At 37.3% G+C, this 24,628-nt stretch overlaps 1 protein-coding gene and 2 pseudogenes across 5 annotated transcripts in view; 2 read left to right on the top strand and 1 right to left on the bottom strand.

Moving 5' to 3' along the window:
- Window positions 1–2,645: 2,645 nt before the first annotated feature.
- LOC143671619 (small ribosomal subunit protein uS2 pseudogene) lies at window positions 2,646–3,532 on the top strand (annotated as a pseudogene).
- An 11,741-nt stretch (window positions 3,533–15,273) lies between these two features.
- KLHL15 (kelch like family member 15) overlaps window positions 15,274–24,628 on the bottom strand; it is a 48,113-nt gene continuing 38,758 nt past the window's right edge. For all 5 annotated transcript variants that reach the window (XM_077145944.1, XM_077145945.1, XM_077145943.1 and 2 more), the window contains one exon: window positions 15,274–20,544. In XM_077145944.1, the coding sequence (XP_077002059.1) occupies window positions 19,435–20,544 (1,110 nt within the window). In that variant the 3' untranslated portion in view covers window positions 15,274–19,434. The remainder of the gene's footprint in view (window positions 20,545–24,628) is intronic.
- Window positions 22,451–22,551, top strand: LOC143672324 (U6 spliceosomal RNA; annotated as a pseudogene).

The raw sequence follows: 24,628 nt of genomic DNA, 5'->3' as shown, positions 1-24,628 counted from the left end.
CAGTTAGGGACACTTTGGGCTCCAGATAACTGACACCCAACCAACCCTTCTTTAACAAATAGGAGTTAATTTTTCTCACTTAACAGAAGGTCTGCAGTGATGATTGCTGGCATCCTTAGCATCTGTCCCTTTTATCAGGAAAAGGATACTGGGGAGTAGTCTTCCACTTACATCTCACTCACCAGAACTGGAATACATGGCCCCCACTAGCTGCAAGGGAAGCTGGGAAAGTAGGACTAGGATTGTCATGATTTTGTATGTGTAGTAGTGTACATTGCTTCCCTGAACAATATCTGGGTTCTGTTGGCATAGAAAAATAGAGGAAAGTATTTTAGACATGGAACTAACAGGACCTGCCACAAATAGACCACTACAAAATTATTTTGAATAACTGCATGTGGATATAACTTACTGAAATAGTCCCCACATTTCTGGACATTTTGTGTGTTTACAACTTTTTGCTATCATCCAATGTAGTAAAATAAACATCCTTGTCAACCCATATCCTCAGTTATTTCCTCAGGATGAAATGGTATGTGTGTGTGTGTGTGCATCATTTATGATATATATACCATTTATGATATATATTATATATATATATATCATTGTTGGGCAAAGGGAATGTATGTTTTTAAGAATTTTGATAGATTACCAAGATGTACCTGAGAAAGGGTCTACAAATCTATGTTTCCAGGAGCAGTGAATGAAGGGGTCTGTTTCCCCTGGAGCTATACTGACATTTGCATATTAACATTCTTATTAATTTTCATCAGATTTATAGTCTAAAAAAATACCTTGTTTTACTTTGCATTTTTATTATTTTTTATTGGTCATATTTGTTTAGTTTTGAATTGTTGTCCATAGTAAGAGTTGTGTGGTTTCAAGCTTCCTGGAAATTGAGATATATTTAGTATTTTGCTATTGTGCTGCGAAGGTTAATCACAGCAGACCTGAAATTAGTTGGAGCTGTTTGGTTAAAGCTCAGGCATGACATTGACCGCTAGTGAATGCATGAAACATATTGATTAATAGTGTCTCTGTATGCCCATGAGTCCAAAGAGTTTCAGGGCAGGATGACCTAGGTTGTCAGCATTGTTTATTGATAACAATGAGACTGAAGAATTGCACTTGGTATGTATGTGACAACCACCCTCTTGACTCTCTCACACACCCCTCCCCACAGACTCTGCTGGTTATGGGGCAGGGATATGCCTGGGTGACAAGCACAATATTAACAACCTCAGCCAAGACTTCATTTTAGTCTCCCTGGTTCCGAAGTCTTCTGTACACACATCAGTGGTTCCTGATCTGGGAGACATCTGGCCTGGCCCGTGACAGAGAAAGGACAATAGGAGCCTGCACCTGGCCTTTCCAGACCCCTTGCAGTGAGTCATATGCTATGATGTATACCCTGATTTTCATGCTGTTGCTATATTGTGTCCTTTTCCTGTAATGAACTTCATCATTTTAGGTCCTGTGAGTCTTTTTAGCAATTAAACCCTGTTTACGTGCCACTGTTAGTACAGCTATATATTCAATTTTTGTAAATGTTCCATGGGCACTGAGAAAAAGGTATATTGACTGTTATACATGTTTCTTTCCAGGAAGCTGTTAAATAGGACACATCAATCATATTAAAGTGATTTTTTATCTTTCATATTTTGGCTTTACAAATTTCAAATGCCCCTTTACTATGTTTATTGTTTTTTCCAGATTCTACTAACATAAAAATTTTGATCTTTGGCTTCCCTTAATTTGTGTTTGTTTTGTATATTTCCCCCTTCGCTAACATTCATCTTTTTGTGCCATTGTGTAATTCTTTTAAATAACATAATTGATTTTTTTATCCAGTTTGTAAATTTTTATTTTTAAATAGAATAGATTCCATGTGTATTTATCATTATAGCAATTACATTCATTATGTGTCATTTTTTGTATGCTATTTCAATGTGTCTTTGCCATTTCTTTGTTTCAATGACTTTTTTCCTCTTATGACTATCTTCTTTGCTTTTATCTTCATTGCTTTGGAAGGCATATGTACTCCTTTAGCAGTAATTCTTTGGGTCTGAGGAAGGACACATACAAGGTATTCTGACAGCAAAATGCTATCAAAAACGACTAGGTTATGGCAGCATGACTCAGGAGCTAATGTTAAAAGTTCCCACCAGCCACAATTGGGATAATTTGAGCAAATATAAGGATAATTGTAATGGATTGAAACATATCAAACAAGTTTGAATTAGTGAATTAATGATATTACCAAAGAAACCCACTTAATGTTTACTGTTTTAAAAAAATCTTATTATTTTCCTTTAGCAGATTCTATAACACCAACTCTATTAGGAAAACTGCTAAATAACATAGTCAAATAGAACAGCAATAAGAAAAAGCATTCTGTCCCTATATTTCTTAAATTGTCAGAATTTTAAAAAGATATGGTAACCTTTGAGTTCCTCCTGATTCAGCCAAGTTGAGCTCACTTTTACTTTCCTCTGACTTCTCTTCGTTAATAAAAATCTTAAATTTAAATACAGATTAATTGTTTAGACTAAAAAATAGACTATATAGCTTTCTGTGCTACCCAGAGATGGATCTGTACAGTGTTGCCCTGGGTTCCCATCATAACTTAAAGAGAAAATTTCATAATGTCTGAAGCACTGGAAATCCTGCAGATGAGAGAGGAATTCCTCTTGCAACAAATTCCTTGCAACAAGAACCCACTTTGCTGGCACCAAGCTTGATATCCAAATGGAACTGTACATCTCTAAAAGGAAAAGTGATTGCATCTACATCATAAATCTGAAGAAGAGGACCTGGGAGAAACTTCTGTTAGCAGCTCACGCTATTGTTGCCATTGAAAAACCAGCTGTTGTCAGTGGCGTGTCCTTCAAGAAAACCAACCAGCGGCCTGTGCTGAAGTGTGTTGCTGTCACAGGAATTACTGCTGATGCCAGGTGCTTCACTCCTGGAACGTTCACTCACCAGATCCAGGCAGCCTTCCGGGAGCCCCGTCTGCTGATGGTGAATGATCCCAGGACTGACCACCAGCCTCTCACAGAGGCCTCTTATGCTCTCCTGTCGACCATTGCTCTGTGTAATACAGATTCCCTTCTGCGCCTTGTGGACATCGCCTTTCCATGAAACAACAAGGGAGCTCACTCAGCAGGTCTGATGTGGAGAGTGCTGGCCAGCGAAGTTCTTTTCAGGCATGGCACCATCTCCTGTGAGCACCTGTGGGAGGTCATGCCTGATCTCTACTTCTACCGAGATCCTGAAGAGATTGGAAAGGAGGAGCCGCCCACTGCTGACAAGGCTGTGACCAAGGAGGAAGTTCACGGTAAATGGACTGCCCAGCTCCTGAATTTACTGCTGTTCAACCCAAGAGAGCAGACTGGTCTGAAGGCAGACAGGGGCCCTCCATGCCTATTCAGCATTCCCAACTGAAGACTGGCATGCTCAGCCTGCAGCTGAACACTGTTCTGCAGCTCCCATGGCTCAGGCAACTGAATGGAAAACCACCAAGTGGTCTTAAGCTGTTCTTCCACAGGCTTTTAAACAGAAAATGGAAATAAGGTTGACAGAAAATAAACATCAGTTTCTGTTTTTTTTAAAATGACTATTTCCCCACACAATTTTCCTATTTTTTGAACTCTTTTGTTAAAAATATCTTGTCATTCTGCTGTATATTTTTATTAAATTTTGTTTGAGAAGGGGGCATTGATGATACTTTGTGTAGAAGTGTGATTCATACTTGGGACTCCATCCCTGCTCTTGGATAAGTTACCTAATTTCCCTGGGCTTTAGTTTTTTTGCATCTACAAAATGAGGATATTAAGAGCTACTGTCTTATAGGGTTGTTCAAGGAGTAAATGACTCAATATATATAAAGCTCTTAGAACAGTGCCTGCCACAGGCTGTGGGTTAACTATTTGTTAGCTATGACTGTGAAAGATAATTTGGCAACATGTTCATATCTTTAATTACAGTCTTTTCCTCCAAAAAATTCTAGCTGTTGCTCCATTTCTTCTGAAAGATAATATTGCAGAGAAGTCTGAAAATCAACTGTTTCCTTGTAGCATCGTACTTAAGAGCTCTGGGGTTTAACTACCTTGGATTGAGTCATGGCTGGCCCATTTACGACATGTTTGATCTTGAGCAAGTTACTTGACCTCTCTAGTCCTTAGTGCCATCATCTGTAAAGTGGGGCAACCAATAGACCCTCCTTGGAGTGAACCCTTTGCATTTCTTAGCCAAACTATCCTTCCTCTCTTTTATTTGGCCTTCTATTTTTCCTCTCCAACCATATAATTCTGGCACAAACATAGTACCTCCAGCCGTTGGCTAATTAATTACCTACTCCTTTCTCCTGGCCACTGTGATGAATCCAAGTGTGAGCACATAACATAGAGACATCCAGCAATCTTTATATGCCAAGACCAGAAGAGAGGTTCTTTCCCTCTTTCTTCTGGGGGACCTGAGCTGGGATGATGTGAGACCAGAGGAGGAAGCCTGTTTGCAGTAGGAGAGACTCAGGCTACCACCTAGAATGAAACAGCAGACGCAGATGGAGGGCAAAGAGATCCTGGCAAAATCATGTGAGTTCCTGAATCCAGTCAACTTAAAGGCCAGCACCACCACTTTATTGGGACAGTATGAGGTTTAAATGAGAGAATTCACTTTAAGCACCAAGTAACGTGCCCAACACAAGGTAAGCCATTAATAAGTGACTTGTTTTCTCCTGTTAAAAATGCAGGATTTTTACATTGTTGTTAAAATCATTGTCAAATATGTCTATGTGTAGGTAGTTAATTTTCCCCGAAATGTGGTGAGCTCTTTGGTCTGCAGATAAAGATCTTGCTTAAGCTTAGGAAAATATTTTTCTAAAATGGCTTTCATTGCTACATGTCTTTTATTTCCACTGTTCTCAGCTAGGAACATCAAGTTGTTGTATGTTGGTGCTTCATTCTCTGTTCTCCGTATCTATCATCTCTCATAATTTTCTCTCCTGAGGTTGAAGTTCCTCAGGGCTTGGACTTGGGTGATAGTATTACTCAGAATAGCTGTTGTCCCCTTGCCCTACTCTGTCATCCTGGGCCATAAAAGGCACAGGGGAGGGATCTAAGCCACTGGCTGCCACAAGGACAGCCTCTTAATATGGGTCACTTGCTGGAATGGTTTCTGCCATTTCCCAGTCCCAGCTGTCTCTCTGGCAGCCATGCCGGCAAGCACATGTAATACATGATTATCAGTTACATAGATGTCACGTAGAGTCAGCATGAGAAGCAACAGCTCTGCAGGATCCCAGAAACCCCTGCTGCTCAGACCAGCAGCAGCAGCAGCATCTGGGAGCTTGTTGGAAATGTGAATCTCAGATTGCATCCTTGACTCACTGAATCACAATGAGCATGTTCACATCATCTCTGGGTGATTTGTGTGCACATTAAAGTTTAAGAAGCTCTGCTCCAGAGCACAATCCTTTTATTAATAATCCATTTTTTCCCTCCTCATGAAGTCATTTTACAGCAAAAACCTTCCTGAACTCCTCACCAGACTTTCTTCTGAGTTTGAACTAACCAGATTGTATAATGCTCTGACTCTACTTACTACTTGCTTCATTTTCATGTGATTTTTCCCTCCCAATATGAGGCTATCATCACAAAGTGGTGCTCCACACCAGGGAACCTAGGAGTCGTGTATGCACAATTCAGATTGGTTAGACTCCTGCTGTGCCCTTGGCTTGTCTTGCCTTTACAAGAATTACAAAACTTGCCACTTTTGCCAGCTGCATCTCTTGTTTATCTCTCCTTAAGAGGTCATAGATTTGAACACTATCTCCTAAGTTTACAAACTTTTGTTTTTACCCACTAACCTTGATATCTTTTCTTTCTTCAATATTAGACCAGTATTGTCCACTCAACAATAACAAAATATTAGTTGCCAACACTGGTTACTGCAAGCCATTGACATGGTTAATCTCATTTTACCTCAGAGTGAGGTAGGTTACAATATTCCCTTTTTGCAGAGGGGGAAACTGAGGCTGAAGTAATCAGAGGGAGCTGGGATCTTTCTCTTTCTCTTTTGGATGCCTACAGTTCTCTTGGCAATATATTTGTACTATGATGAGTACATGGAGATTCATTATAATATTCTACCAACCGTTTGAATATTGCCATAAAGAAAACATACATTAAAACCAAAATAAGTAAGTATTATCTATAATAGTGGATGACTGTCCAGTGTTTCTCTCCAGTCTGACATCTCTTCTGAGCTTCATCTAGACTTACATATCTAGCTACTTTTTTGACATTTTCTCTCTTCCGCACCTCATGAGCATCTGAAACCTAATGTGCCTAAACCCACACTGCTATTCCTTCCACAAATTGCCCTTCTACCTATATTTCCTTTCTCAATTAATGGTATCAGTGTATGCCCTGTGCTCAAGTTGGAACTCAGGAGTTGCTTTGGGCCACCCCCTGTCCAGCACCTCCTAAACCCAATCTATCACCAAGATCTACCAGTCTTCACCTCCAGCGCATGTCCTAACTCCATTCATTTTTGTCTGCATTGTCAGTCACCTCAGTTCTTCAAGTCATAATTACCCTTCACACAGCCATGGCTTCCCAGTTCCATCCTTAACTCCTTTCTGGAACCAAATGCCCTTTTAAAACATTAAGTCAGATCATATCAGTCATCTACTTAGAACCGTTCAATAACTTTCCATTTCCCTTAGAATAAAATACAAACTCCTCACTTTGCCTTAAGCGACCCCATATGATCTGACCCTAGTACCTCTTCTGTCAAATCTTGCACCATATTCCTTGCCTTCCTGACCTCAAACCAGCTGCCCTGGCCCTCTTTTAATGTCTTGGCTGCACCAAGCTCTTTTCTGCTGCAGGGCCTCACATTTCTGCTTCCTTTTTCTCAGCCATCCCTTACTCATCTTTTATATCCCTAGCTATATGTTCCTTCTTTAGAGAGACTTTCCCTAACCACCCAGTTAGAACTGGTTTCTCCTGGGTGATCTTCATCATAGCAGTAGTTTGCATTTGGGCTACCCATCACAATTTACAGGTATGTATCCATTTGTGTTTAAGTGTTCAGTGGCTGTCTCATGAGAGTATAAGGGTAGTCATTCATATCCATCCCATTAGCAAAGAGACTGGCACATAGTAGGTGTTCACTAAGCATTTGGTAAAGACCGGAATCTGTCACTTTAATCTGCCTTCTGGGAAAACATCATAAGTTTGTCTTTCATATCAGCAAGTGAATTTTCTACATTGTTTCTATTCCTTATTGACTATAATATGGATCTTCTGCTTTTGCTTTTGGAATTTTCTTACAGTCTTTGAGTCATTGGCCTTTCAAACTTTGGCTTTTTAATCTACCTATGCAGTTTTGCCTCTCATGCACAGGGTCATGAATATTTGCAATCTTCTGAAAATGTCAAATATTTGAATTTTTCTTCTTGATCTGGAAGCAGATAATTTTCAGAAGTATTTCCTTTCTCTGAGTTTTCCAATTATTTTTTATCCCATAGTATTTGTTCTTAGACCTGATGTTTTCTTTTGTGCTTTATTCATACACAAATAACACCCTTTCAGACTCTTTGTGTGTCAAGAGTATGTGGGCTGCCTTTATAGTCCCAACTTCTATCCACTTGGGTAGTGGTTTCACTCCCTTGATAAATCTGCTGCTGGAAAGTGGGCAAGTTGATGGATAGTTTTCAGTTCACATTTCAGTTTCTAATAGGCTTTCTCTTAATGTACCTCTTTTGTACTCTGGTGATATCTCCTTCCTCCCCTCATCATCTTGTTCTCTGGCACTCTGGTATGTGAAACATCTTCCTATCTGTGTCCACCTACAATAAGTGAGTTACGGGGAGTATATGCTTTATACTATGACTAATCTGCTTTTAATTCATGCTCTGTTGATTACTGGGATTGTTCTGTCTCAATATAAAAAGACAGTGGGTAGATGAGGACGGGGAAAACCTCAGGAACAAAATTGCATGCCTCACTGTATAGCTCCTTGGAATTGAGGGGAAGGGATGCCCAGTCGTCTGGCTAGTAAAGGCCTGACTTTTGGAGTCAGGACACAGATGGAGCAGGAACAGTGTACCATTTAAAAATCTTTCTTGGGCAGGCCATGGTGGCTCGGGGGGGGGGCGGGGGGGGCGGGGCACAGTGGCTCAGCAGGCAGAATTCTCTCCTGCCATGCCGGAGACCCGGGTTTGATTCCCGGTGCCTGCCCATGCAAAAAAAAAAAAAAAATCTTTCTCCAGTGCTTTCTTTCATGAAGGGAAGCCTGACTGTTCTATACGGTGAAGTATGAATATGTTTTTCTCAGCCTAACTCCATTTGCCTTAAAATATTTGTCAAGGATGCTTATATCGTCTGTTAAACTCTCATTCTTTCAATAGGTTTTTAGTCTTTTCCAGCAAGGTCCTGGGTTATTTTAGTGGAAAATTGGGAGGAGTTTCACTGGGGGCTATAACATCCCAATTTTTTTCTTTGATCCTCTTATAACAAAGAAATTCGTACATCCACAGAATATTCCTATTTTTTTTTTTTTTTTGCTTGTCATCTGCTTCCATAGCTATCAGTGAGGAATTCATCATTCCCAAAGCATTCCATATGCTTTTCCATTCTACATTTACCTGTGCAATTTTCCCTGGCAGAGATCCTCTTCATTTTTTGCCTCTAGTAACTCAAGAACAGGATGTTTCGACCCTCCCTTATTTTTGAACCCAAGGACACTGTGACTCCACGTTTATGAGCACAAACATTTTAATCAGAATTATATGAACATTCATGAAATTTTATTAAGAACATTTTCCTGAGCCAATTCAAACCAATTTAATTTCTTGATATCAATTTCTATGTAATGCAGATAAAATGTTTCTGGTATTTTTTCATGTTATTTTACTGAAATTACTTTCATCTGAAAATTTCTCATTCATATAAATGTCACCATGAAGATTTGTTCTAAAATTTGTCCACGTCAGTTTAACTTCTTACAAGTGAGTTTGCTTTTATGGAATTATTTCTAACAAGACAATTTCCCTTGTATATTCCACAGGCCTAAATTTTGTCAAGATGTGACTCTTTCAGTAGTTTTTAGTCAATAACAAATGCAGCAGATAGTAGTGGTGCCCTACCCTTGTAACTCACCACTCAGGACAGGAGGGTAGTGGTTGGCATACAAGTGCAAATGACTGCAACTCGCCACTTGAGGGTTTTGGCCCAACCTTGGCCAGAACTGCTGGGAGTTAAAGTCCATGGAACAACCCTGAGCTAATGACACATGGGAGTTGAAGGATAGATACCCCAGCTTCCTCAACCCTCTCATGGGATGACTAGGGAATGTCCTACATGGTCTTTCTGACTTACACATTGCCCCCAATGGAAATTTGCTTGATTACTGGCTTCATTCGTATCCCTGCCTTATTTCCTCCCTACCCTGCTGTGCTTCCTGGAATGACCTCGCAACTAAATTACCTGTACTCTAATTTTTGTCTCAGGGTCAGCTTCCAGGGGAGCCCAACCTAAGACTACAGATGTAATTGTGTGAAGTTTTACCATTGCCAGTTACAGTACGTGGATTATTTTTACCAAGTCTAATTTGCTTATGTTCAGTTTTTAAGTCTCAGAGTTAAAACTTTTTAATGGATTAAAACGAATTTTCAGCCATTTTCTCATTCATAACATATTTTACGATGCCGTTTTGTGTTGATTATTTCTACCAGTACCAGTCATTATACATTGAACAGAAGATTGATAGTGTTTAACATAAGATTAGAATCTCCTGCTCATGTGACCTCCCTGTGCTTTTGCACATCTGCTCTTGAAAACCCTTTTTGATATTCTCTACCTAGTGAAATCAAAATCTCCAAGATCAAGTAGAAATGTTAATTCCTCCAGGAAACTTTTCCTGATTCTCAACAGTAACTGTGACTGTCTAAGCTCCCACAGCATCCTGCTTTTTCCTCTAAATTTAGTACCTTTTTCTGCCTTGAGTTTCATTTCTTTATGTTTCATTAGATTGGAAGCAGAGTGGATTTTACTGGGGTTTTTCCCATTTTCACCTGACTTCACTCCCACTAGCCCCACTCAATAGATAGTCAATAAATCTGAATGTATGTTTCACTACAAATAAAATTCTCATACCACAGATCTAAGTAAAATGTTCTAACTTTTGAATAGGTTTTCTTTCTAATCTGTATGTATACCATGACTTTGTCACCGTCTTTTATCAGTTTCTCCTATCTCTCAAATGTATTTGATCATTAGTCACCATGCTCCATCAGAATTCCTATCCTTTTTGCTTTATTTAAATTCTGATTTCTACAATGTATGAAACTTGATTATACAATTTTTAAAAATCACCACAAAATTAGAGACCTCGTCATTGTTTTGACTAGTATACTCAAGTATGACAAAGCATACAGATTGATGAAGAATCCTTAAAAATCCATAATGAAACACCCAATTACCACTGAAAAACACACATGGCAAACAGAAGTGAAAAAAAATTACTCAACACTATAATCAAAGAACTAGAAATTAAAATACCATTTTCACCTATTAGATTGCTAATGATTTATTTCTTCAAGTATAACACCCAGTGCTAATGAGTGTGTGGTGATAAATTCATATTCACTGCACTGATGGAGATGTAATATTATACAACTTTCCTAGAGCTTAATCTAGGAATGCCTATAAGGGACTTCAAATAGTTCTTATTTTTATCGCAAAATTCCACTTTTAGGAAAGTAGATTAAGGAAATAATCACAAGTGTGGATACTAGATACATAATAAAAAAGGAACTTTAAAAATATAGTCTCACAATAGGGGCATGGTTAGATAAGTTAAATTATGCTATAGCCATATTATGGACTGCTAAGTAATCACGAAAAATATTTTCAAAGAAATTTCAATGACTTGCAAAATTGTTTACAATAAAATTCCATATGAAATTATACGATACAAAACTATAATTACACTATGATCTCAATTGCACTCCAATCCCACAGAGAGTTTTTTATTGACTGCTTTTTTCCTGTGTATGGGTCACATTTTCCTGTTTCGTTGGCATGTCTCATCTTTTATTGAAAACTGGACGTTTTAGATAATATATTGTAGCAACTCTGGATTCTGGCCCTTCTCCCCCAAGTCCAGGGGTAGTGGTTTTGGGGGTTTTGTTTAGTAATTTTCCTGGACTCTGTGGAGTCTGCCCCCACTCCCCCATTCAATGTGCAGCCACTGATGTCTCTCCTGCTTTTGTTTTTATTCTTTTACTTTTAAGCCAGGATTCCCAGGGATCACCTGAGTCAACATGGCTTAGTGGTCAGCCAATGATTGATCAGAAATTGTGCTTTAACATTTTGTGGGTTCCACCTTTTGCTGATGAATTTGTGTGGCTTGGGGAATACATTCAAAATTGGGGCAGTTCCCAAGTTATGCTTTTTTTTTCCCCTGTTTGCAAGGTCTCATATTCAGCCAGAGACAAGTAGCACACCAGGGCGCTCTTTGGTCTCTTCTTAGGTGCATGAAGCTTTATGCACAGCCTTCCAGAGTAACCAGGGATAAACTGGATCTTTTCCAGACCCACTTTGGCCATCTCATCCCCAAAATCTCCTTGTTAAATTTTGTCTGCCAGTCGTCTATTGCTAACCCCCGTTAGTACTGAGACTTCAGGCTAGCTGCAGTGTTGGCCTTATCTGACAGCTTGCCATGAAATAATTTTCCACACTTTAAATAAAGTCAGCCCCCTCTGACGGCCCTAGTAGAACTTTTGCACCACAGAGCTGAGGGAGGGGGAGGTGGGATGGGAGCAACCCCAGGTTAAAACATCACAAACCTCCCACTATCCTTATTGAGGTCCAGTAGATTTTCTTGAATAAATGCTTCTAAAAATGTGTTGTCTTCCTTTGGTCAAGGTCTATAGTCTTTAGATCATTATTTTTGACAAATTTGTTCAGTTTTATCATTGCTTTTTAGGGAGAGGATTTGCTGAGTTCCTTACTCAGCCATTCTGGAAGTTCTGCTCCTTAAATCATACAAGTTGTACAAATAAATTATACAAATTCATCCTACTTCTGGGGGAAGAGGTGAGACAATCCTTGGAATGTGATACCCCCAGGCTAATGTCACCTTGGGAAAATGTTGTGACTTCAGCCTGGAAACTAACTGGACCTGCAGGGAGAAGTCCTAAATTTTTACTTAATTACCTGAATGAGTGATCCTCTGCAATTTTCTTTCAAATTATTCCTAGCCCAGCTTTTTCAAGAAAATTCAGGGATCAAATTCAAAGAATATTAATAGATGTGCTATGAAAACAAGCACAGTGGTCAAGTTTGGCTTATACTGAGCTAAAGAAAATCCCAAAAGTTTCTAATAGCAGGATTTCTCAGAGGTTTTAAGATGCTAATATTTGTTGAGATTCTGTAAGAAAATGATACGTAGTGTTTCCCAAGATTACTGTGATCCCTGAGCATTCAACCCCCTCCCCCCAGAACATCCTGTGTTCTATTTTACTTGAAATTTTCAGCCTGGATCATAAAGATGATAGATGTTAAGGGAAGAGGTATGTGTTGACAACTGTGATAACTGTATGGATCAACCTTCTAGATATGGGAAACGTGGTACTGGAAATGAATGGAGAGAAGTCCCCAGGTTACTCAATTTTGGTGGATAATCAGACCCTCTAAAACAGTTGTTCCTCCTCCCCAGGAACGTTTTATTGATAACAAGTTTATGAGTTTTACTTTTCTCAAGGAGGGCTTACCATGTGTCAGACATTGTCAGATTGTTAGGAAAAAGACACAGAATCTGCCCTCAAAGAGTACAATTAAGAGACAATTATAATCAGGTGTCAGAGAAGGTGTAGTCTAGGTATCCACAAGGTGCTAGGGTTAAAACCAAGGGAACAGAATTAACCTAACCCAAGGATTAAAAAAGACTTGACAGAGGCCACGATGACTTCTTGAAAGCCAAAAAAGGGAAAGGAGAAGAGCATGTAAAAAGGCACAGAGGCTTGGAAAAATGCTATATTCAGAGAACTCCAAGTAGCTTGCATAGTTAGAGCACATGGTATAAATGGAGCTGAGCAGGTACAAAGGGAGCAAATCCTCAAGGACCTTGTATGGCATGCTAGCGAATTTGGATTTTAGTCTCACGGTGAAGGGGTATTATTAAAGGCTGTCGAACATGAAATGTCAGGACCAGATTTACCTCTGTCAGCATTGTAGAAAATGCATTGTGGAGGTAAAGGATCAGAAAGAAAGCTTCAGAAGGAATTCAGTAAGAATGATGAGGCCTGAAGTAGGACAGTATTGATGAAGAGAAGGAAGCCCCTAATGGAACATGACTCCTGGGGGTGTAAATCTTCCTGGCAACGTGGGACAGGACTCCAGGGATGAGGTGGGACCCAGTATCATGGACTGAGAAAGCCTTCTTGACCAAAAGGAGGAAGAGAGAAATAAGATCAAGTTTCAGTGGCTGAGAGATTTCAGAGTCAAGAAGTTATTCTGGAGATAATTCTTATGCATTATATAGGTACCCTTTTTTTAGTTTATGGTGTATTGGAGTGGCTAAAGGGAAGTACCTGAAACTGTTGAACTGTGTTCCAGTAGCCTTGATTCCTGAAGACAACTGCATAACTATATAGCTTTTACAATGTGACTGTGTGATTGTGAAAACCTTGTGTCATGCTCCTTTTATCCAGGATATAGACAGAAGAATTAAAAAAAAAGGATCAAAATAAATAAATAATAGGGGGGATAAAGGGTAAAAAAATATGGGTAGATCAAAATACTGGTGGTCAATAAGAGGAAGGGGTGAGAGGCATGAGATGTATGAGTTTTTTCTTTTATTTGTCTGGAGTGATGCAGATGTTCTGAAAATGATCATGATGAATACACAACTATGTGATGATATGAGCCAGTGATTGTACACTATGGATGGACTGTGTGTGGAGATTTCTCAATATTAAAAAATAAAATGAGAGTGAAGTTCGGAGACAAGAAGTTGATGGGACTCAATGAACTAAAATGTTTGGATTAAGAGGGAACTATTGGTAGACAATTCCCAGGTTTCTGACTTGAACAAACCAGGCAGTGGTGGAGCTGCTTAATACGGAAAATACAGGACAAGGGGAAGGCAGTTTTTTTCTTTTGGTGGGGAGAAATAATGTATTCAGGTTTGCACCTATTCAGTTTGAAATTCCAATAAAACACATGAGATGTTGGGAGATGGCTGGAACTTTGGGTTGAGAAAGAGAGATTTGACAGGTATCAGAATTAAAGTTGTAGGTGATGTCATCAGTGTAGCAAGACTGTGCAGGGAATATAGACTGAGAAGAAAGAAGAGCCAAAACCCCCGGAGAATGGTAATATCTCCCTCTTCTATACTATAGCATCTGCCTGGAACTCATATAGAATAAACATTTAGCTTGGTGCCTAGTGTGTAGAAGGCAGGTATAAGGTCTTTTCATTCAAGCAAGCTATAATCTAGTTGCAGAGAAAGTTATATGCAACTATTATGCAAATGAAATGCACTAAGAGCTATAAATGTGTTGAGTGCAGAAGAGGCAGTTAATTCAATGGGGGGAGATAACAGGTTTCCTGAGAAGAGGAGAGGATTTAAGTTGGACTTTGCAAAATAAGTGGATTGTGACAAGCAGGGGAGGGGAAGGAAAGGCAAATAATTTGATGTGACTTCAGAAAGGAGAGTAGGAAGTGATGGAGCGAGATGACGCTAGAACAGTGGCTTGAGTACAGGATCTAGCAGGTTAGGAATCCCTCTGAGGTTTCTTAGGAGCTCATTTTAAAGAAGGCATGCGCCTATATATATATAAGTCCTTGGGATGCAGCAGATTCATTTCTGCCTAACTTCAGAAATGCCTTTAAGAAAAATAAGTAAAAAATGCTAACGACAATTTTAAAAAATCAGCACATTAGAGTTTGAGACTTGTAAATGCCTTTTCTCAATTCTGTATTTCAGTCCTGCAAAACTCTGTTAGAGGAATTTCAATTATTTGGCTTCATTATAAAATTGTCACTGCATATAAGAGTATAAACAATTTCATTCCAGGGCCCTCATTTGAATCTGTGGCTGAAAGCATCGGTAGAAATCATATTCTCATAGCACGTCCTTGGCATGTTGAAGGAAAACAAAATGTATACTGCTAATCAAGTCATTGGTGACTTTGAAAGTGATAGATTACATAAAGGTAGTAAATAATAGAGATAAAGTATATTTTAAAGATGAAAAATATTTTATTTAAACTTTTCTTCATAAACACTTTTAACATTTTTTTCAATTTAAAAACAGAATGGATAGCATAAACATGTTTGAATAGATTATATCCACGGCTTGGGAAAAATTACCTGACAAAAATGTAAAGGCTTTCAAAACAGGTATAAAAGGTAAACCTTAAATTATTCTAATATTTTTATATTGGCCCAAGGATTACTTGACTACTGGCCCAAAATGTACCTAAAAGGTCAAAATATTTTTCTATAGACAAAGTATGCCCAAGAGGTATAGGGCATATACAAGTTAGGTAGAAAATAACCTCTCTGATCACCTCACTGGAACATTCCTTCAGAAAGCAAACATCCAATCCTTACTGGTACACTGATTAATAAAGTATTTAATGTAATTGTCCCCAAAGATGTAAAAAGAAAATCCAAGAATATTATGGGGGAACAAAGCTGATGGCATTCTCTCAATGTTACGTGTGTAATATTGACGTTATACTGGTATACTGAAAGGATCTGATTTCCATGAGTTTATCTATTCCAGTCTATGTCTATTGAATATTTGACTTTATAAGCTCTTGATAAACTAATTTTTCAGGACTTTTATTTTTTAGAAGATATTTATTCCCAAACCACTCTAATCCAATTGAACTTATGATCCCTAAAAATGTTCAGAGTACAAAAAAAGATCAAAACTGTGTAATAGGCAAACAAGAAAACTGGCACTAGCAGTTTTACTGCCATATAGCCCTCAATTATATCTAATTTACACTATTATCTATGTTGTGTTTTACTTCAGTCTAAAACTTTAAATTATGTATTCTCAGAAGAGCTAGTCTTTTCTGAGAGATAGCTTATAAACTGAAATAACAATTTATATTATAAACTGAAATGTTATGACCTACCACCACATATACATATATAAAAATAGTCCCACTGAACATTTGACATGTTTAGTTTATGCAGCTCAAATAATTTGTTATAAAATATTTTAAAGCTTAGTTTCATGTAATTAAGACAAAACTCTCCATTTTTACCACTTCTCCCAAACACAACTTTGTGTCCTTTACTATGACTCAAGCAGGCTTCCCAAAATGAGGTGTCCAAAGGTGCTGCTTTAGAAAGGATAAATGAAGGGCTCAGTCAATATTTCACAAATTATTATAGTAACACTCACATAGAGCAGAGTAATGAGGACACAGCGAAAGCTGTCTCAAGAAAAACTAATATTTCTATTAATTAAGCTTTGCTTTTTAAAAACCAGTAGTATTTCTTTTAATACAAAACCTTCAATGTGAGAATTTATGAAAATGTTGTAGTGCAAGGATTTTCTTTAAGTAGATTAAAATCAAAACTTAGATGGTCAAAGACATGGAAGGAAAAAGAACAAACATTTCCAATTAAGATGCAATTAATGAAGATCAGTTATTTTTGTAAAGTCTGGCATTTAAAAATATAAAGCAAAAAGTAACACATAAAAAAAGGACAACAGTTATACTGTAGTTTCAGATCTTCTGCTGAATTTTTAAACACTATTATTTTGAGCACATACAATGTATATAAAGAAAAATGGTGCCAAATAAAGCACACAAAAAATAAACTTGAAAAAATTCTATGAAAAAATTTTCCATAGTTTAGTATAACAAAAATAAATCTCTTTTAGCAATTAAACCATAATTTTAAAAGGGAATGTAAGTTAATCATGGACTTAAAATAACCTAAATTAGAACTATGTATAAACAGAAGAGTTTTTTCATACATTCAGAACCCAAGCAAATAGCAACTATTCTTAAAGCTCAAAACAGATTACAGCTAACATCAGGTCAGACATGACTTACATGAAGCTGAACCCAGAGTTAGTTCAAGTTAAGATTTCACAAGTTTACAAAATTGAACTTTGACCTTGGCCTTTTATCTTTAAAATGTAAGACCAAGAATGTTCCATTGTTTGCCCAGATCTTATCCTATCCAGGACGATGAAGTCATATTCTAGCATTAAGAGAGAACCACCACTGGAGTGTAAAAGCCTTTGATTATGAGTACCCTGTCTGATGAATCTTTCAGTCTTTTCCAGCAAAAGATATCAAAGAGGAAAATAATGAAGATGCTATTTTCTCTAAAGCAAAACAGCACACATAAACACCAAATCAACATATTTAAAAAAAAAAACACACAAATCGCTAACCTAATTCCTAGTTTGCAAAAGTAAAACAAAGATATTTTTAAAATGTAGAAAAGACCTTTATCCATATGACCATGGGAAACAAAATGTCAAATTTCATGTTTAGAAACTGAAAGTAGATGGGTCCATTTAATAAAAATTAAATTTCTTATAAAAAAGAATATAATTATTACCTTGATTTCTAAAACCAATGATATTTTTTTCTTTTTCAAAACCTAGTTGTATACCTGACTGTTTCTTAAAATCCAATGCCTCCAGTTTTGAAGTTTTTAAATCAGCTTTAACTTCATAATACTAATTGAATTGAAAAAAAAAAATCTTCACATTTCCATGACTTCACTTTTTCATTTTATGTTCAGTTCAGTGGTGGCAGCAGCAAAAAAAAAAAAAAAAAAAAAAAGTGAAACTAGAAAATTTATACAATAGCCATATAGAAGGCATTGCAATATTGCACCAACCTGGCAAGTTCTGCCAGTTTACGTCTAGTCTGTATCAGACAGCCTGTACTCATGACAGTATGGCATCAATGTGAATGATCTGCTCCCAGGTTATTACTTAATTTTGTCAGCTATATTTTTGACTTTAAGTTCAAAGAGCTGAAAGGTGCAGTTAATCCTAAACACTTTTTATAAATGCTTTTAAATGACTATTCTTGATCCATTCTGAACTTTGGGGTTAGTATCCTTCAATGCTAGTAGCTTTCAGTAAGTAAAACAAAAGCTGAGGGCTTACATACCCAGTGCCATTGGGTACTTTGTATTAAATAAACAAGTAGACATGACCAGTAGGATTATAATTCTTTTCCTTACCTCTAAGTCAAAAACTGAGCTCAAATTTTCTAAGGATTGCTACCTTCCATTCAATAACAGATGCAGCAGCCTTAACTAATGCAAAGAATGGGAGTTGCACTTACTTTCAAGGGGGGTTCTTTATTTAGGAGTCGGATATTACCTAAATTCTCTTTGAAAGTGCTTGCACGCTGCAGGGTCAGGGCTTGTCATATGCCACTCCAATTCTCACTAAAAACAGGGCGACATTAAACAGACTGCAACAAAAAAACATTTTAAAAAGGAAAAGACATAACATCGATAAGAAACATTAATGCTTATTTTTGAAAATAAAATATAAAATGTTAGTTTTCTTAAATCCATACATGTTTCAGGAATATAAGGATAGTTAAAATATTACTGAATCTGTATGGACTGAAGATAGGCTACTTTGATACCAAATGAGGACTCCAGTCATTTTAACTTTCTAAAAATATTAATACGAGAAAAGATGTTACATCTAAAATTCAACAAATATGACGAATTGTGTGTGCAAGTGCACTAGCTTAAAAATATAGAATCCTAACAACACAAAAAAGGGGATGTGCCTTATATATTTATAGGATGTATGCAAGTATGGATATACTTCCACTAACACAATGCAGATAAGAGAAGGCAGCTTAGAAATAGTGTTTTGAATATAAAAGTTAATTTAGTAGAAAATTTATATTTTTGCATTTTCAACAAAAAGCCATGCAAAAAAGGTCAAGAGTTTTAAACTTCTAAATAATAAAACCAAAAAGTCTAGTAGACTGAAAAACACTGAAAAAATGTCCAAAAAGATTTCAGATAGAGATAGAAACTGAAATCACATCCACTAACACTTATCGGGTCTTCTCTTAGAAGATTCATGAATCCTACACGGACAATGTTGAAAGCATAAAATCAACTTCCCAGATAAGTGGATCATTCTATTAAACTGCTTTTGGAAGTAGTTTCAAGAGCTAGCACTTAGAATTAACTTATTGCATGAGTTTGAGGCCACTACAAAAGAAAAAAAGGAAAGAAAAAAAAAGGATGCTAGCACAAAATGAAAACTTCTTACAATATCAGACCAATGGCTTTGATAGTAAAACTGGTGAGGCTTTTCTTTATGCTTTTAAGTTAACTACTATATCACAAACAGATGTTTTATTTGCCTTTTTTAGCAAGGACGGTGTCCTTAGTTGCAACGTCTAACCTCGTCCAGTACATATTCAGGAAAATGCAGGTTGCATACTTGTAAACCATCCAGCTTGCAGGGCATCCGAGGGTACTCGTCTTCCTTCCATTTATTTTCTTCCGGATCAAAAGTGAGAATGGAATCACTGTAATGACCGTTATAGCAAAGGCCTCCAAGAACCATTATTTGTTTGTCCAGCACAGTCACACCATGGCCACTTCTACCGATAGGCATGGATGCCAAGATGGTCCACTGATCAGTCTCAGGGTTGTACATCTCTGTGGAAGGACATCCCTGAGATTCAAAAGAGGCCCTCAAGATCACACAGACACCCCCAAAGACATAAAGCTTGCCATTGTAAGAAATCATCTTGTGAAAGCATCTTGCGTAATTCATTTTGCTCTTATTCTCCCAACAGTTGGTAACTACTTGAGTTCTCCTGGTCCGTTGTTCCACAGTCCCTTCCTTACTAGGGTCAAACACACACACTTGTTTGGAAGTAGAAGATGAGGTGATTCCACCGGTGATAAACAGCTTGTTATTGAGCACTGTCCCCTCATGTCCATACTTGTTAACTGGATAAGGATCCACGAATTCCCACTTGTCACTAGTGATGTCATATCTCTCGGTTGAATAGAAGGTCTCATCTCTGGTTCTTCCTGCTACAGCATAAATGAACTTCCCAATAACACCAACTGCAAATTCGGAACGTGGTACAGACATGTCTGCCATCCGCAGCCAAGAGTTTTGTCTTGGGTCATACCTGAACACTTTAGAAGAAGCATGGAATTCACCATCTGGCCCCAGTTCTTCCCCACCCAAGAGAAACACAAAGTTATTGACAATAGCCAGGCAATCTGGTCGTAGAGGTACTTGTGGGCCTTCTAGCTCCCACCAGACTCTCGGTTTCTTTAAGAGTAGTATTTTACTGTTTACCATGCTATGTCCAATCATTCCTCGGAATACTGTAGTTTGGGGTTTGGCAGAACGGATACGGCTAGATTTTGTTTCCATCAAAGGTTGCTGGTGAACATTCTGAAAGTAATTCAACGCTTGGTCAACTTCATACCGCAGCTGTCGGGAGTATCTATAAAATTCTGATGTCTTAACCTAAGAATACAAGTAAAAGAATTTAACCGAAGGAAAAAGCATCAGTGGCAAACAAAGTATTAAAGTCCACTAAAATGATTAATTTATTATTTTAGTCACACTTTACTAAAAATTTTTTTCCTGTTAAGATCACATGATTTTTCTTAAATAAAACTTTTATATTTGCATTTATAATTTGTATTTGTAATAATCTATGCACAGTCCCAAACTTTTTAAAGTACACAAGTTATTTTTCACACACAAATGGTTACTTCCAGGCATGAGGAAATTCACTTAACAAAATATATTTAAATAGCTATTGTGTCAGGTCATGGGCTACAAGTGGGGGGGATAAGAGGACAAATATGCATCACACACTAGAGAAAACCACGTCCGTGTGTTGGTTTTTTTTTTTTTTAACCACAAGTAAAAACTACCATGACTGAATAATTTTGGGAAAACAGTGAAAATTTAAATATATACAAAATTCCCAGGTTTTTTTTTCCCTGTAGGTTTTTGACATAGACACTTGGTGTGACATCATCAATTCCTACAGTAATAATTCAGTTAACAAGAATAGGTCAACATTTTTCCCTTTTAGGGGGGAGGGGGGGTGCATGGTCTGGGAATTTTTCCCTTTTCTTTATGGAACGAGAACTATCTAGTTATGATTAATCTGTTTCCGAGATCTTATGATACACTTTTAAGTATTGTCTGAGGTGCTATAAGGAGATTTAAGTGTAAGATGTCTATTTCCTCAAAGAACTTAGAATATATTTGGGGAAATGAAAACAAATACAAATTTACCGATAAGTAAATGAGAGTTAACAATTAGGGTGAAGTTGTACGGCATATCTGTGAATGCTACAGAATTTTAGTTGGAGAATCAAGTGAAGTGGCCCCAAAGACTCAAGGGAAACTCTGTGAGAGGCAAGAAGTCAAAGACCAAGCAAAAAAGGGTGTATCATAACATGGCAAGGATGAGATAAAAGGGTCTTAAATTTGGATGGTATATAAATGAGATACTATAGAGATAAAATCTACAGAATTCCCTGACTGGTTTAAAGTAGGCAAAGGGTGAAAACATGAGGACTCAAATGTGAGTTCAGGATTTAGATTCAGGTGATAGAATGCAGTTATCATTAAGGGAAACAGGGAAGACAAACTAGTTTGAGAGAGGTATTCAACCTCACTGGTGATGAATTTGAGTTGCTGGTAGGATAGGATGCTGAGGTGGAAATGTCTAGGAACTGGTTGGAAATCTGAGATGATGGCTTGGGACAGAGTCAAGACCAGACATATATATTTATAAGCTTTTTTCCCCTTCCTTTCCCCTCACTTTTCTTTCCTCTTTCCTGTCGCTCTCTTTTACCCATTCATTCCTTTATTTTCTACCTTAGCCCAAAAAAAATATCTAAAACAAAAAGCATCACAAATTTGTCTTTTAAAGTATTTTGATAACTGTATTTCAATATAACTGGTTTCCTTTAAAATCCTACACATTTTATTTTATGCATTTAAAATCATTCTTTGGAGAAGGGGTCCTTCCAAGGGCTCCACCAGACTAACAAAGGGGTAAGCAGCACACACACAAAAAAGGTTGAGAACCTCGTCTAATTACATAAAAGGGAAAAACTGACATTATTATTGCACTGGGTGTTTTACACATGCATTTCATGTTAAATTACTCCTCCTACGAGATAGCAATAACCGTCCCTGTTTTCCTGATAAGAAAACTGAGGCTTAAAATGTTAAGTGATTTGCTCAAGTTGTTTATCTGATTCAAACCAGAAGAGCTAGGATACGAACCTTAAACCAGGACAATCTACCTCAAAGCTCATGCAATTTCGAATATGTTACAACACAGTCTCCATTATTCTTTAGAAAAACCTTTAAATGACATATTCATTAAAAACACTTTATGTGCTTGCTTCAGTTGTAAATATACTAACATTGGAACAATACAGAGATTAGCATGGGTCCCTGAACAAGGATAGTACACAAATTTGTGAAGCATTCCATATTTTTAAGCTAGATACAAACGCAAAAATATTATATGATTTCACTGATCTGAAACAATTAGAACAGGCAATTCTGATTCACACAGTCAGAATCTAGAATATAGGTTACCAGGGGATGGGGAAGTTAAGGCTTAAAATGTAGAGTTCTTAGGTGGGACATGACATCCAGGGGTGAAAGTCTCCCTGGCAGCATGGGAGATGACTCCCAGGGATGAACTTGGCTCTGGCACTATGGGATCAACAATGCCATCCTGACCAAAAGGGGAAAAGAAGTGTAACAAATAAGGTATCAGTGGCTGAGAGAGTTCAAATAGAGTCAAGAGGCTACTCTGGAGGTCACTCTTATGCACGGTTCAGTTAAACATTACTACCTATCATACATTGCCAAATCTCAACCAAAACCATGTCAGCCAATCCTAAAGAACACCTAGGGCAATATATAAGATTCTACAAAGGTTCCATGCACTTAGGGTAACTTTCCAGAAACCTACAACCCCCAGATGGGTCCCTGGACCAGATAAGCCCTGAAACCTAGAAGGGCCAACCTTTCCAGACCATCAGCTAGTTCCATCTCCCTACCCATACTATTGTCAGCCTGTTCCAACATGAAAAAGTTAGAATGGGTATGTATAGCCCAAATATCCCTAAAGAGTGGGACAGAAAGATCAAAAGTGATGGAGTTATACAGAGAATGTTTAACAAACAAGTATGACTGCTGAATCATTATACTGATATTTCTTTTAGTCTCCAGTAACTTAGAGCAGCTAGAAGTAAAAACTTAAGATTGTAGAATTGTAACCCATACCAAACTCTGAAATCTGTTTTACAACTAATTGTTATACTGCGCTTAGAAATTTATTGTTTTTTTGAATATATGTTATTTTTCACAAAAAAGAAAAAAAGCTGATTGTGATGATAAAAAAAAAATATTTACTCCTTCTAGCCTCCAATGTTCTGGAGCAGCTAGAAGGAAAAATCTGCAGTGATGGTACTGTAGCCCATGACAAACTCTGGGATCTGTCCTGTAACTACTTGTTGAAGAGTGCTTTGAAAACTTGCTTTTTTTATTTCTTAGCTTTGTATATATATTATACAGTAAAGAAAAGTTTAAAAAAATGTTCAGAGCTTCTATTTGGAATGACGGAAATGTTTTGGTAATGGACGGTGGTGGTATTAGCACAACATTGTGGATACGATTAACAGCACTGACATATATATGTATTTGAATAGTATTAAAAGAGAAAATGTTAGATTGCATATATGGTGAGAATAAAATTTTTAAAATCCATGGAACTAAAAGACACAAAGTGTACCCTAATTTAAACCATTGACTATTATTAATAATTATAAAAATATGCTATCAACAATTGTAACAAATTTCTCACACTAATGCAAGGTGTTGGTGGTGGGGTGGTGTAGGGGAATCCTGTATTTTAAGTATGATTGGTCTGTAAACCCACTTCTCTAATAAATAAAAAAATATTTTATGCATCCAAAAAATGAGCCTAATGACACCTCTCAAACCAAAGACGGTATAGTTGTCCCTATATCAATAAAAAGAATCAATCATATGTGCCACAATGATTGGGCATCCAGCCCAATTCTTCCAAGACAAGCGAAATAACAACTGTGGGAGAAATCAAAGCAAGTAATGACTAATGGTAAACAAATTTCAATAGAGAATAATGACATAAGAATAAAGCAAAAATCTGAGGAAGATCTGAGAGCTTAACCTTTACTACTTTTAACATATAAAATGTTAAAGTAAAGAACAAAGGAAACAAACTGAATTCAATTTCTTATGAGAAACAATGGAATGGTAGACAGCCATTAAGGATAACATCACTGAGTATATATTAACATGGAATGATGTTCACAATATACTCAGTTTTTAAAAAGCAACAGTACTCTGGTATTATCCCTATTAAATAAAATTTTGTGGGGCTGCACAGGTAGTTCAGTGGTAGAATTCTTGCTTGCCATGCAGGAGACGTGGGTTCAATTCTCAGGCCATGCACTCCAAAAAAAAAAAAAAAAAAAAAGCAAGTTCAACAAACGGTGCTGCAGTAACAGGATATTCATAT

The sequence above is a fragment of the Tamandua tetradactyla genome, chromosome X, assembly GCF_023851605.1.
Source record: "Tamandua tetradactyla isolate mTamTet1 chromosome X, mTamTet1.pri, whole genome shotgun sequence".
Classification (NCBI taxonomy): domain Eukaryota; kingdom Metazoa; phylum Chordata; class Mammalia; order Pilosa; family Myrmecophagidae; genus Tamandua; species Tamandua tetradactyla.
Note: the sequence above shows the minus strand (reverse complement) of the source record. Positions and strands in the feature narration are given on the sequence as shown.